General features: G+C 37.3%; 1 protein-coding gene across 4 annotated transcripts in view; it reads left to right on the top strand.

The window, feature by feature from the left end:
* The window catches only part of ARMC2 (armadillo repeat containing 2), a 57574-nt gene that overhangs the window by 12743 nt on the left and 27321 nt on the right, over positions 1-17510 (top strand). For all 4 annotated transcript variants that reach the window (XM_026043974.1, XM_026043973.1, XM_026043975.1 and 1 more), the window contains 5 exons: positions 7342-7412; positions 12261-12353; positions 13682-13857; positions 14667-14769; positions 16766-16986. In XM_026043974.1, coding sequence (XP_025899759.1) covers positions 7342-7412; positions 12261-12353; positions 13682-13857; positions 14667-14769; positions 16766-16986 — 664 coding nt within the window. The remainder of the gene's footprint in view (positions 1-7341; positions 7413-12260; positions 12354-13681; positions 13858-14666; positions 14770-16765; positions 16987-17510) is intronic.

Here is a 17510-nt window from a genome sequence, read left to right as displayed (position 1 = left end):
TTTAACATGCACACAGAGTTCCTGATCAATAGCCCATCTAAACAGTGTGCTTTTTATTGCTAGAGCTGTCATAAATAATGGACTTGTGCTTACAGAGGAATTGTTTTTGCTCATCTTTAGAATGACTCAGAATGTAGTTGGCCTTCTTGTTGACATATTTTGCAAATTATGCTGTCTTTCTGTTATTTATCCTTTCTCAAGCTGGTGGTCTCAGTTGTAGCTTCCATTATAGTCTTCATTCCTTTTATGTTTTTGTCACTTCTGGTGGTGTTGCTTATGATATAATCCTCTATAATTCCTGAAGTAATTACAGGACATCTGCATCATCAGTTATCCTTTTCAATTATTTGCATGTTTTTGAAAATCTTAGTAGGTGAGAAAGAAGACTGATTGTAGGTTTGTGTAATTACTTTAATACTTTAACTTATACTTATTTTAGCTGTGTGCAAGTTACTTGCCATATCTGCTTTGTTTTCTGAAAGGAAAACACTCTTTAAAAGTTACACTGTTGTAGTAATTTGATTATCTTTAAGGCAGATAATATTCCTTATTTTTACCAAGTATACTGCTAAGTTTTTGCATATCCCTTTAAACTCTTTAAAACAGTAGCTTGATAATCAGTAACTGTGATTTCCTGATCACTAAACATTTAAGATGGAAGAATCACAAATGTGGAGGGCTTAATTCTAAAGCATTGGTTCCTGAGCATCGTGTAGCTGAATGTCATTTGAGAAGATTAGTCCCAGGCACAGCCCCACATCTGACTACCCCTTCTGCTTTGTCTTGGGGTTCTTGCCTTGTTCCTTACTGCTGACCCAGCGAATACCCCTTCATCCTTCTTCCTGATTCCTAGTGCCACCATTACGTCCTTTTAACCTTCCCTGGGGCTGTCAACCTTCCTTTTGAGACAAAGCTGCTGCCTGTGACTATGCCCTGATGATTTCATCTGGAGCCTCAGGTATCTCTGCACCTGGAAGACCTGCACTGCGGGTCTTTTGAGATAGAGGCCACAGTTCTGAGTAATTCAGAAAAGCAGCTGTGCCTATATTGGTAGTAAAAGCAACACATTGTATGGAGAGGTCTGATAGATAGGGACTCTTGGGTTCTTTTTGTTTGAAATTTTCCCTAGATGATCTTCGAACTTCTATTTTCTTTAACCACACTATTCCTCATCCTCTCTGCAGGGGGTAGTAAATTACATTCTCATGTAGATCCAGTGTGCCCATCTTCTTTCTACCTGTCTGTTTCATGATAATTTTATATTTACGTAAGCTTCTCTTACAATAATGTTTTCTAAAAAGTGWTTTTTTTTGCCTTTTCAAAGCTTCTTGAGTGCTTCAGTACCAGTACATAGTACCTTAACTCAGCATCATGAGTTAGTCTCATAACAGGCCATCAGTCAGCTTTCTGTTGACTCCATTTTGCAGACCTCCTAACAACTGCAAAGATCCTTATTTCAAGAGGAGGCATGTTGGAGTTTTCAAGTTTTTCTGTAACACTCACATCCTTTGGATAATTGAGTCTGTTGTATAACTATTAATATTGGAAGGCCTCGAGTAGTGCCTATAAGAGAAAAATTTTAATTAAGAAAAAATAAGAATGGTGTGTGTGTGTGTGTGTGGTGGGGGACACATGTTTAAGGTCAAATTGTGTGCCACCAAGTATGGAATTTAAGCTGAGCAATGCTGAGCAACATTCACTGTTGCTCTGTCTGTGGAGTACTGAATATCCACATAARTGCTCTTAAATAGTCGGCAAGGGCTAGGACTAAAAGTTATGGCTTTTCTGTTCAAGTGATTTGAATGGTATTGTTTCAAATCCAAAATGTAGAATTTTAGCAGCAATAATTCCATTGCTATAGGAGGAAAATTGATTTACATGTTGTTAAGGCAGTTACTGCCACCTTGATGAAGTGTTCACGCCATAAGCATCTATGTTTTRTATGTCTTATGGCAAATAACATTTCTGGCTTCTTTGCTTGCTTATCTGAGAGATGAAGGGTAGTGATCTGGGATAGCTGTTCTTGGATACCTGATCTGYAAAGAATAATTACCTTGAAGGGAGTTAGATGTTTGGTCTTGCTTGAAGTGCAGTGTATTTAATGAATCTCAGGGAAAACATTCAGGAATCAAATCCAGCTTCTTTATAGTTTTAAAAGCTCTTAAGAACAGGGTTACTTGGTTACTTAAGGCTTTTCTCCCTCAAGAACAATTTTAGATTCTAACAAATATTCTACCATGTATGGATAAGCTTGACTATAGATTGTCTGGCTCTTAGGCATATGCAAGCTACAAATGCAGCATGCCCAAAGGTAGTTTTGATTTGYTTATTCTCTCTATATTTGCTCCATTGACTGTGTAGCATCTCTTCCAAGAAAAGAGCAACTCTTGGTTTAACATTCTGTGGAGCAATGGCTTTTCCCGTTTTCCTTCTSTCCAGAAGCTTTATCAAAGTTGCCCTTCCCCTAGGGGAGCAGAAACTTTTTGCTCTTTTAAAGGCTTGAGATTATTAATGGATGGAAAAGCTTGTTTCTTCTGTCAATGTACTGCAGATGATGAGTAGGGAATTATGTTGAATGTGCTTTATTGCCTCATTTTTGAGGACAACATGTTCTAATAATGATGAATAAGCTCCACACTTCACATAACCAAATAGGCTGTGTGATGGAGAGAAATGCTCAGCCTTGGGAACTACAATGAAGAATTCACCTTTCACCAACTTGGCTTTCAGGGATTTATACGCTGTCTGGTGAATGACTTTGGGCATCTAAAGTTGATGGATCACCCATGGCAAGTATACAGTGACACTACAGTATTTCTTCCCAACAGGAGTATCCTGATATTCTGTTTGTCATACATGTCGTCAAAAAAAAAGCCATTTTTTTCTTGTTTGTTTTCTAGAGCACCTTGGTTTCATAGTAGGGAAATTAATACATGTTTTCTGTGCCAACCTGATTCCTGATTCCTCTTTTAAAGTCAGATATAGTAAGGCATACTTGTCATGCTTGAGTTTAGCTTGATCTGGACAATTTATTTCCAGGGCTGTTTATTTTTTGGGCCTCATGTGTTTCTAAGGTCACAGAAGCAAAGCCTCTTCTTGRAAGGACTCTGACTGCTGCTGAGTTATCTTAAAAAAATGTGTGTTTCCAACCAGGAGATTTTTTTACCCACCCCTGCTCTGAATTGTATGACAAGAACTCTTCCCTCTCCCTTTTACCTCCCCATGTTAGTTAAGGCTCACTTGGCCAAAGCACAAGCAACCATGGGCCTCTAGATGAGTTCTGCAGGGTTATTATGAAATTCTGTTCATACCTTATTAAGCACAGTGCTCTTTCTGAGGATTCACAGCATGATGTTGACCCGCTGAATCAAGACCCAAAGGAGCTCTGAGATTCTTTTCCAGGTAATATTTTTCTGTGGAGTTGTGAAAATCATCACAGTATGACTCAGTTTTGAAATCACATATTGCATGACAGGCACTCAAAGGAAGAAAAACTCATTATTTACGTGTGACTCCTGTTATCTACAACTTCCTTGTTGTGTATATACTTCCACAATATCTTGCAACTTTCCCTTTCTAGCTCGTCTGGAATTTGGGAATGTCAGAGTAAAATAGAAAGACAGAACTTGTTGCACATTAGACTACGTAGAATGCATGCCATCTTGCATATTGCTGGCATTAAAAATAAACCCAGGTTATAGGGTAGACATAATCACACTCCAAACACATACATTTATAATGTATATCTCCAATATACATTACTATAGGCAACGCTGCTGTTAAATGGCTTGCCTGTTGCAGGATTACCAACAGTCAGGGAGGACTGAACTCTGGCCTAGGTTGGGCAGGAACCRCTTTGTACCTAATAGTCCTTATGCTTATGGTTTGCCCTGGCAGGTCCCCAGGAGCTGCTTAGCAGTGCTGCGGATCTATTCTTCTCACTAGTAAGTAAGACTTCGTGTGTTAGGGAGGAGAGAGGGTTTTTTGTGTGTTTTGGTGCATATGCATCACATCTGTCTTCCCAGTGCACACAGCATATGTTTATAAAAGCTGAGATTCAGTGGTTCTCTTTGTGTATAAACAGTTTGCAACTTTTTTGTGGTGAACAGGTTCATTTCAGAGTCTTGTAAAAAGACAGAGACTGCTGCAGAATGTTTTAAGACCTCAAAAGGTCATCATGCAAAGGACCCAGGATAAAACTGGCCTTTGTAAGAATTTGAGCTATATTTTTGAGTTCTAAATTAACTACTCTTTGAAGAAAAAGAACTTAGGTATATTTTCCAGCACTTTTACTGAGGCTGGAGAGGATGTTCCCACTGGTCTTAATTTGTGTGGGATCCTGGGCTTTGACTGCTTATTAGTTCTGTACAGAAGCATTAATTTGTGCTAACATTTACCTGTGCAGTCCCTCTTAGCTGGAACTAGATAATAAAGGGTAGGACACTAAGTGCTTGCTACTAACAAGGAAATTAATAATAATAAATATAGTGATTTTCTGGCTTTGTGACCGTATGACACTGCACAGTCCATGTTAATACAAGGAAATATAAATGGGAAAAAAAAAAAAAAAAAACACTTTTTGTGTTTCTGAATGTTCCTTTTGCTTAACTTTTTTTCCCCCCTTTCTTCCCCCTGAGGAAAAATCCTGATTCCAGGATCAGGAATCTTGCTGTTCTATCTTGGACTCTTTGGAAATCTTCACCTGGTCTCTGTACACTCAAGAGAGCAGCATCTTCCATAGGGGCTCCTCTGATCTCCCTTACCTGAGCTGCTGAAGGTAGAGATGATCCAGTTGCCAAGTTCATTTTTTCCTTTATAAATCCTCAGTACCCCTGTCAGTTTGTTCCTTGATGAGTTTKTATCGGATGATCAGATTTCTGCCAATTCCCTGTGTTTCCAAGGCAACCCTTCTCTTGACAAGCCAGTTCCCCTCAAGAGGAGGTAACGTTCTTTTAAGAATAAGTTGATTACATTTTAACTGGATGGCTCTTAATGAGAGAGTGCTGCTTAGAGTTTCAGTTGTATAAGAAAGTGAAAAGAAAAATCACAAGCCTCTTTCTAAAATGCAGTTGGCAGCATGGTAAAGATACCTAAAGGGATTTTATAATCTCTCAAAATCCGTGAATTGTGTATTCTTCCTAAAGATCAGTATGCATTGCAGTCGGTCTCGCTTATATGCATACTCGACGTGTTCTGGGCCAGGATCTAATGACAGCTCCCGGTAGCTGTTGAAGGTATGGGGACATATTTCCCCTGAAGTAGAGACAAGTCTGTGATTAGCAGTGCTACAGCAGTCTGGTTTCCTACGCACTTGCATCTCTCAGCTGATTGATCTTGGTGCTCAAGAAAGACGAGGCTCTGAGGGAACTTTTTTTTTCTTTGTTTCTCTTCCTTTTTTCAAACTTTCTTGTGGTCCCTTGCGTGTGGTATCTCTCTGATAAGTGTTCAGGTTACCACGTCCTTTGCTTCAGGGTCTCTTCTGTTCAGCAGTTTGTTTCCTACAGAACTTCTAGGATTGTCTGTTGAGTTTTCTTGGATTCATCCTATGGATTTATATTTTTGGGATGGGGGTAGAGACATGAGATACATGATTATTTTGGTAAGGAAAGTACGCTCAAAATCCTTATTAATATAAGCAGACAGTTTCATTGTACGTACATGTCATTCTTAGGAGTGAAGATAGGTGTCTGTATCTTGGGCAACTGAAATAGTTATGCTCTTGTCTGCCCAGCCACCTCTGTGGGGTCTGTGGGTTTGGTGTCAAGCATAACTGAACCTTATGGTTTCAGTTCTTGAAATTTTGAAGTCTACAGGACAAGATATAAATGAAACCAGGTTTTATTTGTGTTAATACACTGAACTGCTATCGGTAGTTATCATGTGCTGTGGTGACTGTCGTTTCTAATCTATGTGTCCACAGACAGTGGTCAGTTTTAGAGGTGCAAATTTTCTTTTATTCTTTGTGGTTTGCTTTCTTTTGGTTTTGTTTCTGCGTTGCTTCCCCAGAAACGTAGAAATTGCCACGTATGAGCTGAAATAATTTAGAGACAGTTTGTATAAGCTGTGATTTGGATCATAGAGCACTTAAATCCCCATGCTTTAAAAAGAAAGCATTATTCACTGTTAACCATAATGAAGCAAGTGTTCCTCTGTCGTGTAATTGCTTGGGAAATTTGTGACCGATGGCAATCAGCTCTGTAGTCCCTCTCTTGTAGGGAAGTGACCTTACAAGAGCTTTGTCTTTTATTCTGTCTCCATCTGTTGATAGGACGACTTACATCTCCTGTCTGGACTGGCAGACAGGATTTAGGCGCCAATCCAGCAAACCACTTAAACAAGAGTTTAGCTTTAAGCCTCATAGCAACCAAATTAACAGGTTAAAAAAAATTCCAATAATATTGCTGGCACACTGCTCTTATCTGTAAAAGGAAATTTAGGAGATTAGGTTATATTGGTACATGAGCTATAAATGGAATAAGAGCTGTTAAATTAGAAACCGAGAGTAGAAAACAATAGACCAAGACTTTAAGTACAGGATTTTAAGGGAGGGAAAGATTCCTGTTTTAATAATAATAATGGAAGTCTATAGCCTTTTTTTTTTTTTTTTTTTTTTTGGATCAATGCAGCTTGAAAATGCAGGTAGTGTAACAGATTTATCATATGTGTATGTAATAGTTTTGTTTGGCCAAACAAGGGCTAGTCATACAAGCATGAGGAATCGGGGCATTACCTACCTTTACAAAGAAATGACAGCATAGCCTGTTTTTTAACGAACTACAGTAATCGCTGCAGTTAGCAATAGATCACATGCAAAGCTGGGAATTCTACTCTGTAGATTAAAGGTTATTAGGTTATTTCTATCTTGGAAAATGCTATTCATTAGATCTTCCCGAAGTGGTAATTCTGTCGGAAGAAATGACTGTCCTTGTGAATGGATGAATTTACAGTTTTAAACTATTTGAGTTTATATTCAGCTAATGAAATTGATGAGAAAAAATGGGTAATTTTGAGCATGATTTATTTCAGCCTTAAATTTTATTGTGCAGCTGGAAGTGCTTTTGCATTTTCTATTCTATAATGGTGACCTCTTGTGGTATAAATATGTCAGTGTTTCTGAAGGATCTTTTTGTAATACATTACTTTTGTAATATATTATGGAGCAAGTTATATTCAAGTGTCTTTTTTTTTCTGAGTGAATAACCTAATACCTTGGCTTCTTCAGCTTTCATCTTTTCCAATGAACTACTGAAATGCTGATGTCCTATTCCGTGCCTTTGAAGAGGAAACATTTAAGCATCCCATTCTGATATATTTTGTGTCTATCTACATTGCATCCTTTAGTGACCAGATGAAAAAGCTGGACACGAGTTCATCATGTACAAGAAATATGAGCGGGAAAAGAAGACTAACAGGTACTTGATAAAGCATTTCAGTCTCTAGTCAGAATAGTTGTTCTTTTTCATTGTTATATTTTTTTCCGTACATTCGCAGATACAAAATACAATCGATTGGAAATAATCTTAACTTTTGTGATTTAAAGATCTTTTTTTTTTCACTGAACAATATTTTTGGTTTTCTAAATACAATGCTTTTTTAGTGTTTTTGGTGTAGAAAAATAATCATAGAATCATAGAATGCCGAAGGTTGAAAGGGACCTCAGAGGTCGTCGAATCCAACCCCCCTGCTCACGCAGGGTCACCTAGAGCACGTGGCACAGGGCTGCATCCAAGCGGGTTTTAAAGATCTCCAAAGAAGGAGACTCCACAACCTCTCTGGGCAGCCTGTTCCAGTGCTTTGTCACCCTCACAGTGAAGAAATGCTTCCTTAAGTTCCTGTGGAACTTCCGATGCTTCAGTTTGAAGCCATTTCCTCTAGTCCTATCCCTGCCCACCACTGAAAAGAGGCCGCCCCCCTCCTCCTCACTGCCTCCCTTGAGGTATTTATACACGCTGATCAGGTCCCCCCTCAGCCTCCTCTTCTCCAGGCTGAACAGGCCCAGCTCTCTCAGCCTTTGCTCATAGGGCAGATGTTCCAGGCCTCTGATCATCCTGGTAGCCCTGCGCTGGACTCTCTCCAGCAGCTCCACAAGAGCTCTGGGCTCTTGTACTGGGGAGCCCAGAACTGGACACAGTCTCCAGATGTGGCCTCACCAGGGCTGAGTAGAGGGGGATGATCACTTCCCTCAACCTGCTGGAGACGCTTTTCTTAATGCACCCCAGGATCCCGTTGGCCTTCTTGGCCACCAGGGCACACTGCTGCCTCATGGTCAACTTGTCGTCCACCATGACACCCAGGTCCCTCTCTGKGGGRCTGCTCTCCAGCAGGTCCACCCCTAATCTGTACTAGTGTCCAGGGTTATTCCTCCCCAAGTGCAGGACCCTGCACTTGCCCCTGTTGAACCTCATGAGGTTTCTCGCCGCCCAGTCCTCCAGTCTGTCCAGGTCCCTCTGGATGGCAGCACAGCCCTCAGGGCTATCAGCTACTCCACCCAGTTTGGTATCGTCGGCAAACTTGCTGAGGGAGCACTCCAGCCCTTCATCCAGGTCGTTAAGGACCTAACAGATTTTTAGAGTGAAAATGTCTTGGTATTTTCTCATGTGGAAATGCTAGTTTTCCCATGTGCAGGCTTAAGAACCTGCCAACTGCTAATACTTGGTTGGCCCATCAGTTTGTGTAAACTGGCATAGTTGCCCCAAAACTGATAAAGCTTTGCCAAGCTATGTTAGCTGGAGATACACATCTTGTATTCCCTTGTAGGAATGCATTTTGGTATTTTTACGTAACAGATTTTAAATAATATTTCCTATTAGCTGAGTCATTTCATACATAGCAAATAGATTTCTTCCACATAATAGAAACTAGAGATAAGAGTAGAAACTTCAGGTTTACATACTATATGTATATGTATTCTATACTATACTTTATATCCAGTGAGTCTAGTATGTAAACCTGAAGTTTCTACTCTGCTGTTGCTTTGTTACTATTTTTCCAGTGCTAAGCATAGGCCTAGTTCTGGGTAACTGTGGCATAGGCTGTGATGAACCGTGCCTTCATTGTCTTAAGAAGGAGCTGGGACTATTTTAACATGTTATGGAGTACTCTGTGGGATTGTATTTTCCCTAATTATAGACCTCATCATTATTTGTGCTAGTTATAAAAAATAATCCTTTGCTTATTTTTTTTTAGTGTTTTTTTTTTTAACATTTGTGTTGTTTCCTTTGTTCATACTTAGCTCATCCTTAACCAGAGAATAAATATCGGGCAAGCACAGGAGCTTTACAATCATTTCTCCCCTCTACTGAGAGACAGTATTCATGTACCGCTTATTTCTGTGTTGAAATATGATCATGTTTATACTCTCACATTTTAGCGAGGAGCTAGACTGTTTTAGCACTGCTGTATTTGTAGCCACTCAGTATTCTGTGAAAAGGCTAAACACGATAAGTCAGGCAGTACACGGCTTTTGAAAGCTCAGTGTTGCTAAGGCTCTTGTATGTACATGCTAAAAACAGCAACCAATAAATGTAGACCGATTAGTGACTTTTTTTTTCCCCTGACCAGAATGCAAAGCTGTGGTTAAGACCTGTGAAAAACTGAGACAGCAGAATCTGCAAGTTGCTGAACTTTTTGCTCAAGTATTTTTCCTGTTGCATTGTAATTTCCTCAGCTAGAAGCTTCAGGATGGTTCCTAAAATATTTTAAATACCACTTGTTCTAATACTTTTCATTGGCACCTTTAAAATCTACCAGAACTGAGAGACTTGCAAGTTTACAACTCACTGTTGTTTCTCTTCTTTATAATCAAATATTTCCTGCTAGTTCTTATTGCTAGGATTAATACTCTTAGTTTGAAGTTGATTATAATTCTTTTCTCAGTTACAAGAGATACTAGCTTAAAAGAATTATGTCATATATAAAGAATATATTTGCCAGAAAAAAAAAATTGTATAAAGCTAGAAGTCATATATCACATTTAGGGGGAAAAAAAGTGGTAGTCTGGTTTGTTCTGAGCTAAATATTGAAAGCTTTTGTCTTTTTTTATTATTTTTTTTTCCAAGTGAGAAGCTTGGTTGTGTCTGTAATACATGTATGAACTATCCTGTATATTGCTTCCTAACATTATGTACATGCATGATATGATTAAAAAGTCAGTCGCCCCTCTCAATTTAGGAAATAGAGCTACAAATTAGGAGGGAAGGAAATACCTGAATCAATACGTGGCTTTTGTGGCAGGAAAGTTCAGTGCAAGCTCTTCTTGTGTCCTAGTTTGAGCTGTGGCCCGTGTTGTCCAGAGGACAACTTACACTTCATGAAAATGCTGTGCAGTGTTTTATTAAATAAGCTACAGGTCATTAGAAATCTAAGAGGATCAGCTTATTTTTTTTTGGGGGGTGGGGGAGAAATCTGCAAAAGGAGTAATATTATAACAGTTCTTATAACCCACTTATGCAATAATATATACTAATATATGTGTATGCTCACACTAACAATATATGCTTGCTTATCTRTGAAACAGCAGCATTTCCGTATTTTCTGTTGAAATAAATATCACTGTTAGATTTACTCGGTATATAAAATACACATAGAGAGTCATGGTTAATACAAATGTGCAGTATTTAAAAAATGAACATCTTTTAAGAGCAGCGGCCTTTAAAAGCAGTCAGGAGGATTTAATTGTTTTGCTGTGTGCTAAGTAATGCTTAGCACACTGTCATTAATTTAAAGTCTGAGGTAATTAATTTGAAGTTCTCACAGTGAAAGTTTCTTGATAGCAGWTTCATATCGTAGAGTACTTTGTATTTGGTAGTGCTGTGCGTGGAATAAGTAAAAATTTACATGGTCACTTAAATGCAAGAGCTTRTACTAAGCAGAGGGATATACTTTGACAGATATCACTTCAAAACATATGTACTTTAGTTTTAATGGCTTTGTTTGTGTTATTCAGTGGAATCGCATGTGACTTTTCGTATTAAAAATTGTTTTTAAAAAAGACCCTAAGCCTCAATATTATAACAAAACCTTTAGTTGCCTATTCCAGAACTATGAAAAATGCCTACTTGCAAATCATTTAAAAAAAAAAAAATCACAAAATCAGCAAGTGCTTGAAGTTGGAAGGAACCTGAGAAGATCAGCTAGTCCAACCCCTGCTGCACAACCCCTGTCACCTAGAGCAGGCTGCGCAGGTCCTTGCCCAGATGGCTTTTGAGCATCTCCCAGGATGGAGGCTCMACAGCCTCCCTGGGCAGCCTGTGCCAGGGCTCTGGCACCCTCACAGGAAAGAAATTCTYAAGTTCTCACTTTTGTTTCAAGATTCCCAGACAGCTGTTGATTGGTCTGCCAGTTTTTAGCTTTGTATTTCCTGAAGGACATTTTCTCCTTGTTTCTCATATTCAAAGCAGACTAAGAACATCCAAAGTGTAAAAAACCTTCTCTGTGTAGACTCTTAAGTTGTCTGAAAGGAAGAAGCATTTTTTTTTCCTCATTCATTATGGAGTAAATTTGTTGAGAGTAGCCAGGAAAGCTGGAAATTTGTTGCATTGAAATCTTTTTTTTTTTTTTTTTTTTTTTTTTAAGAGAAAAATCTTTCAGAAACATGTAGTTTCCTACATAGCAATCTGGAAAACATGTATCAAATAATTTAACATGTAACAAAGAATAAGAAGGAAATATGTATCTTGCATAAATTTACTTAGGAAGTCCTTGGGATTCATTGTATGAAGCGGTTAGGACCACTAAGAGGATGTAATAACGATTAAGACTTGTTTCCTCGTGCTTCCTGGTTAAATCCAAAGTGTTAATTAATTAGGTTACACTAATTAACCATGCTTAGTGTAATAAACTGTACACGTTTACTAGRTAAAACTGTTAACCCCAGAGGATTGCCTGCAGTGAGGATCTTCTTAATACAGCTGTCACATGAGCACAGTTTTAGCGTGCTTGAAAACTGAAGGTCAGCTGAGAGRTAGTATGACATGTTGATGTCAATATAGTCTTCCAATTCAGTGATCAAATGAAACAGTAATGTCAAAAAATGGCATATCTTGATTTATGGTACAGCTTTATATAAAAAAAATTCGTCCAACCTAGTTGTGTTTGAAACTTTTCTTTCAAAGAAAATTAATTAAAAAAATTGGATGGATCAACTAACAATGTAGACATTTTGAGGGTTTCTTTTTTGACTTACAAAATAAAACAATCTATTTATGTAGAAGTGGAAACCTTCAGTAAATGTGGGCTCTTGTTTTGAATGTATTTTGAAGGCTTGGAAGAGGACACAAGAGTAAAAGAATCGGAAGAGGAAGAAAACTTTTGGCGCACAAAGATCCTGCCAATTCTGAGTGAAATGGAGAATGGTGGGTACGATTCTTGAAAGTGTGGATTTTCTTTACTACTTTCAGCAACAGGCATGAAGAAATCATCTATGTTTACTGTAAAAGAATTAGCAGTAATTAAACTACTTAATTCATTATGCTTTCATGTGTTCAGTGGCTTAATAGTGTGAAAAATATTGTTTTAAACAAGTTCCTGTGTAATTAAATTAGCTTATCTTAGAGTTTATGAGTCTATCAATTTAGTAGTCAATGATGCAGTAATCACTTCAAGAAAAATATACTGCATAGACTCAGTGCTTTAAGTTTAGATTGTATTGAAAATCTGAATTAAATTTACAGAAGTCTTAAAATTCCTTTCCAACCTCTTGTGTAAGAGGTGTTGGATATCTCACGAAAATATATAATGACTTAGAATATTGAAACAATATTGAGTAAATTAACTATATCTCAAAAGATTGAACCTTGAAATAACTCRGGCTGCTTTAAATTTTATTAATAAGTTAGTTTGTGCCAAATGTTTTTTGCCTACTTGATTATGGCTATTTTTGACATTGAGTTGCAGCCTGAGCAAATGCAGAGTTTTTACAGGAAGCTTAAGTAGGTTTGTTCTGTCCTTTGTCAAAGTCACTTTACAGGAAAAACAATGAAAAACTAAAATATTTGATTTTTAAAAATAGGCGAGCAACACTTTGCTTTTTACCTCTGAAGTATGATTTATGATCTCATGATGAGTTTGTGGTTTCATTGTATTGTTTTTATATCTTTTAACATATATGTTGAAGGCACTCAGATTAGAAGATGGAGGAAATTTTCATCCGCAGACCAACTGTCTATCCAAATGCATCTTACTCATCTACTACCAAAATATTCTAAAGAGTTTTTGCATTCAGTCTCTCTCAATTGCAGCAGCAGTTGGTGCATCAACTTCTGGGTAGAATATATAGGCAGAAAAGTATTCTTTAACTCTGTGCTGCTTCTTATGTGTAATTTTTGGTAGGACAGCTTTTTTATAAATTTATTTATATATATATTATATATATATATTCAGATTCACAGATTCCTGCTGGACATATGGTCAATCTGATTATTAAACATTTTGAAGAAGTGTTTCATTTTGGCTCCATTACTCTGGGATTGCTTTAGTTTCAAGCCTCTCTTTTAGGAAGACCGACATAAAACTGTTCTGAAGAGTAAGCATTTTAAGAGAATGATTAGGTGCCTGATGTTTTTGTCATGCAAGCTACTCTTTATTTTTTTTCTCCTGTGTCTGTATCTATTGGGTAAATCTGGAGAGGACAGTACTTTTCATTAATTTCTACATTTTTTGTCTTTCTGCCCATTTCAAGTAGAAGAGAATATAGAAAGTCTTTGCCTGGCTTGCACCAAACTCCATCAAACCTTGAATGAAGGAAATATGTTTGGGAAGAGATTTAAAAGGAAAAGTGTGCTTCTGAAGACACTATATAAACTTGTAGACATAGATTCAGATCCACTTTGCCTAAAACTGGCAAAGATTATTCTGTCTGTAAGTCTTTTAAAATGCTCTTTTGTAATATGGTAGAATTGTAAATGTTGTAAATCACTGCTTGCATTTGATTTTTCACTTCATACTTTTAGACTTCATATAAATTAAATGTTCATTAATAAGTAACCATTTAGCAAGACACTGTTGTCTCCCTTTCATCCAGATGGGCATCTGTGGGAGGATATTTTTTGCATGGAAATTACATCTGGAGGAGGAAGGAGTAAAAGAGACAGTGTCCTATAACTGAGATCCACATGCAGGGATTTAAACAAATATACAAGAAATAAATAATATGTAATAAAATAAAAATCTATATTAAAAATATAAAAATTGTATAAAATCTGAATGTGGAGATGAATTTTAGTTTTTGAAAAAAAAAAAATCTTTAGCTCATTAAACACTGCTTTTTACCTTTATCTAAGTATCTTTGTATGGCCACAGATGCCTAACCAGTGAATCTTGTGCAGAATATCTTTTGTAAGAGTAAATTAAAGAAGAAGAAAAAAGAAAAAGTACTGGTATCCTACCTGTGTAAAATATATAAAAGCATGTACATCATGTATCACCGGCTATTTTAAATCACCTGGCACAGTATGTTTGATAGAGCTTAAACCAGGTAGATAGTTGAGTCCTTGAATTCTGCAAGCTTTTCAGTTTGCTTCCTCTATATTCTTAAGGTTTCGGTTGAAATATTTGAGAGTTCTTATGTGAAAATCAAAGATTGCCACGATATMTTAACTTCTAAACGTTACAATGTATTTTTATATATTGACTTTAGTTCTGATTCTTGTCTCTTATGCTCTTTGCAGATGAAAGTGAATGGAAAAAACCTTCTGAGCATCTGCAAGCTTGCATTTAAAATTTGCAGAAATGAAAAAAATGATTACATTGTCCAAAATGATAGATTACTGGGTATGTACTCTCTTTTTGTAAATAAGATGTTGAAATACAAGAGTTAGATTAATCCTCTCACAAGCCAGAAAAATTCTGAGTTGATGTTTGCCTGGTAATGCTCACTACTAGATCAAACTAATGGTCCGTCTCGTCCCATATCCTGTGTCAGAGGATGGCTGTAGGAGATTCTGTCTGGGGAGAACATACAGGCTTATAGGAGAAAATACACACACAAAGCACGTGTATTTTCTGCTGTTTTCCCCATATTCCACCATCAGAATTATTATATTAAGGGTGTTAGATGGTACTTTCTGCCTATCACTTTAATATCTATTGTGGCATCTTTTATCCATTAATTTGTCTGATTCCTTTCTGATCTTTCTAATTCTGTTCTGACTGTGTGAACAGTCTCATAGAAAAGCACTTTCCAAAAGTTTTCTATATGTTGTTTTAAGCCTGCTATTTTCATCAAGTATTCCATGTTCTAGTATTGCAGAATTTGAGTTTCAGCTCTCAGCTTACCCTCTGCCTTCATGATGTTGTAAACCTCAGTCACATATATTGCAGATTGCCTTTTTTTCATACTAAGRCTTACCCTGAGCCCTTTTGGAGTCTCTCTTTTGGGTCTCTCTTCAAAGAAATTTCTTGATTCTCCTGTTTTAGTAGTATTTTTCTTTGGCTCCTCCGACTGTACTGGCTCTTTCTTGAAATGCAGAGACTGCCCCTGGTAGTCGAGATGTGGCTGTGCCAAGGTTTTATAGAAGGAAGATAATGCCCTCTGTCTTGTTGGCCATCATCAAGCAGGGTATTGAGAACAATTGTTGACTTTTCTTGTCTGCTACTGTAGAAACTCAGCCAACGGTTTCAGAGAACTGTCAAAAATGKCTCTTTCCTGGGTTTTAGCTGTTTCTCCTATCAAGAATTTCTTGCCAAGAGACACTATTATCAAGTGTCTCACTTTTCAAAGTGTTACCACTTTTCAAATATGAGAAATATGAAAAGAATGAAGGTGTGGGAACTAAATTCTATATTGATATTCATTCCTTTGTTTTTCATTGAAACTTTGTCTTGCTACCTTAYTACCTTGAAAGCATTTATTTCATCTGCATCAGGTAAAATGTGGGCAGCCTATTTAATCAGTGAGAATGCTCATAGCGTTAAAATTTGGTATGTGTATGGTGGCAGGAATGAAGACCTCCTCAGTTGTAAGATCACCTGGAAGGGACTCAGAGACAAGAGAACAAATCAGACTGCTCAGTGTCCTCAGSTTTAATGAGATGGGGAAAATGGCTTTACGTACCTCTATGGAAGGTGTCCAAGCAGAGGTGAATGCACGCTGCAGTTAGCTGGCTCGAAATTTAAAAGTGTAAAACTGGCTAGGATTGCTTAATAATCTGTAACACATTTTGACTGTGAAATACATGTTTGGCTTATGAAAGCAAATGTTAATTTTAAAACTTCAGGTGTCTGACAGTGGTTGGCATAAAGCAAAAATGTTACGATGCTTGAACAACATAAATAGTAAAGCTAAGAAGGCTACAGAAAGGCTTTTCAAAAATATTTGAAAGCACAGGCATCTCTGCCTATTTGGATGTTTAAAACACTTGATTTTTCAGGAAGTACCAAGGCGGGGGGAGGTGAAAGCCCAATCCYGAAAATAAGCCTCTTTGGAATGTGTCAGGCTTAATACATGAAATTCCAGGTACAAATGATCACATTCACATATCTTGATTGAAAATTTAACTGTTAGCAATGTRTATTTGCAGCTCGTGGTGGTTCCTGAAGCCTGGGAAAATAAATTCTAGCCCTTCTGTTATTCATCAGTAAGTRGCCCTTGGTTGCAATCCAAAGAACCAATTTTTCTGGCCCACTTGTTAAAAATGTATTATAAAGAGCTGAGTCAGAGTTCCACTCCCCTCCCCAAGCTGTTATTCTCTTCAAGGAYTGGACTCTACAACATATAAAATATTAATCTTAGACTTTATGAATACTGTTTTTTTTTTTTTCATTTTAGATTGTTTGCTGGAGGTCCTGAGAACTGAAGATCTACAAAAGAACAGCGAAGCTCTCCTGTATTGCATGGGAGCTGTAAAATTCATGTCTGGAAATGCAGTTCTCCTTAATGAAATGGTCAACAAACAAGCTGTTGAAACATTGCTACAGTTAATGAAGCAGATTAATAATATAAAAGAAAATGACACACATTTTTCCAACCTGGGCCACCTATTAGTACAGGTTAGCATTTATTTTTATTTCTAAAAATCTAACTCTGTATCACTGACAGAGATTGCTTTCTGAATGGACTTTTTAAAAAATTGTATGAAGTTGTCAAGAACAAAGTTTAATTGTGGTAGGTTTTTGTGTGGTTAATTTTAGAGCCTTTTGAAATCCTGAAATCAGTAGAATGTTTTTAGGAGCCGAATAAAACTGTTTTCTGTTATCGCTTTATATTGCTAAGAGTGCTGTRTATTATACTAAACTTAAAATGTGTGCCTTTCCTAATTTCTTTAAACTGAAATAGTCAATACAAATCAGTTCTGTAATGCACAAGATTAGAATAAACTTTTCTCACAAGAGAAATGCATTTCAAAAAGTGAAGGAAAATACAGTTGTTTGAAATTGAAATATGACTTAAGGAAGACAGAGTTAAAAAAGCCAGAGCAGAGCAGCTTTTGGAAGGTTGGAACATGCTAATGAATGAAGCTTGCTGGCTGCTGCTGGTGTTAAGCAATGAACAGGACTCCTGGTGAGCAAAAAGA

Source organism: Nothoprocta perdicaria, unplaced genomic scaffold (genome assembly GCF_003342845.1).
Source record: "Nothoprocta perdicaria isolate Ctin4 unplaced genomic scaffold, notPer1 scaffold_343, whole genome shotgun sequence".
NCBI lineage: Eukaryota > Metazoa > Chordata > Aves > Tinamiformes > Tinamidae > Nothoprocta > Nothoprocta perdicaria.
The sequence above is the reverse complement of the archived record's forward strand: the minus strand, read 5'-3'. Positions and strand labels throughout refer to the sequence as shown.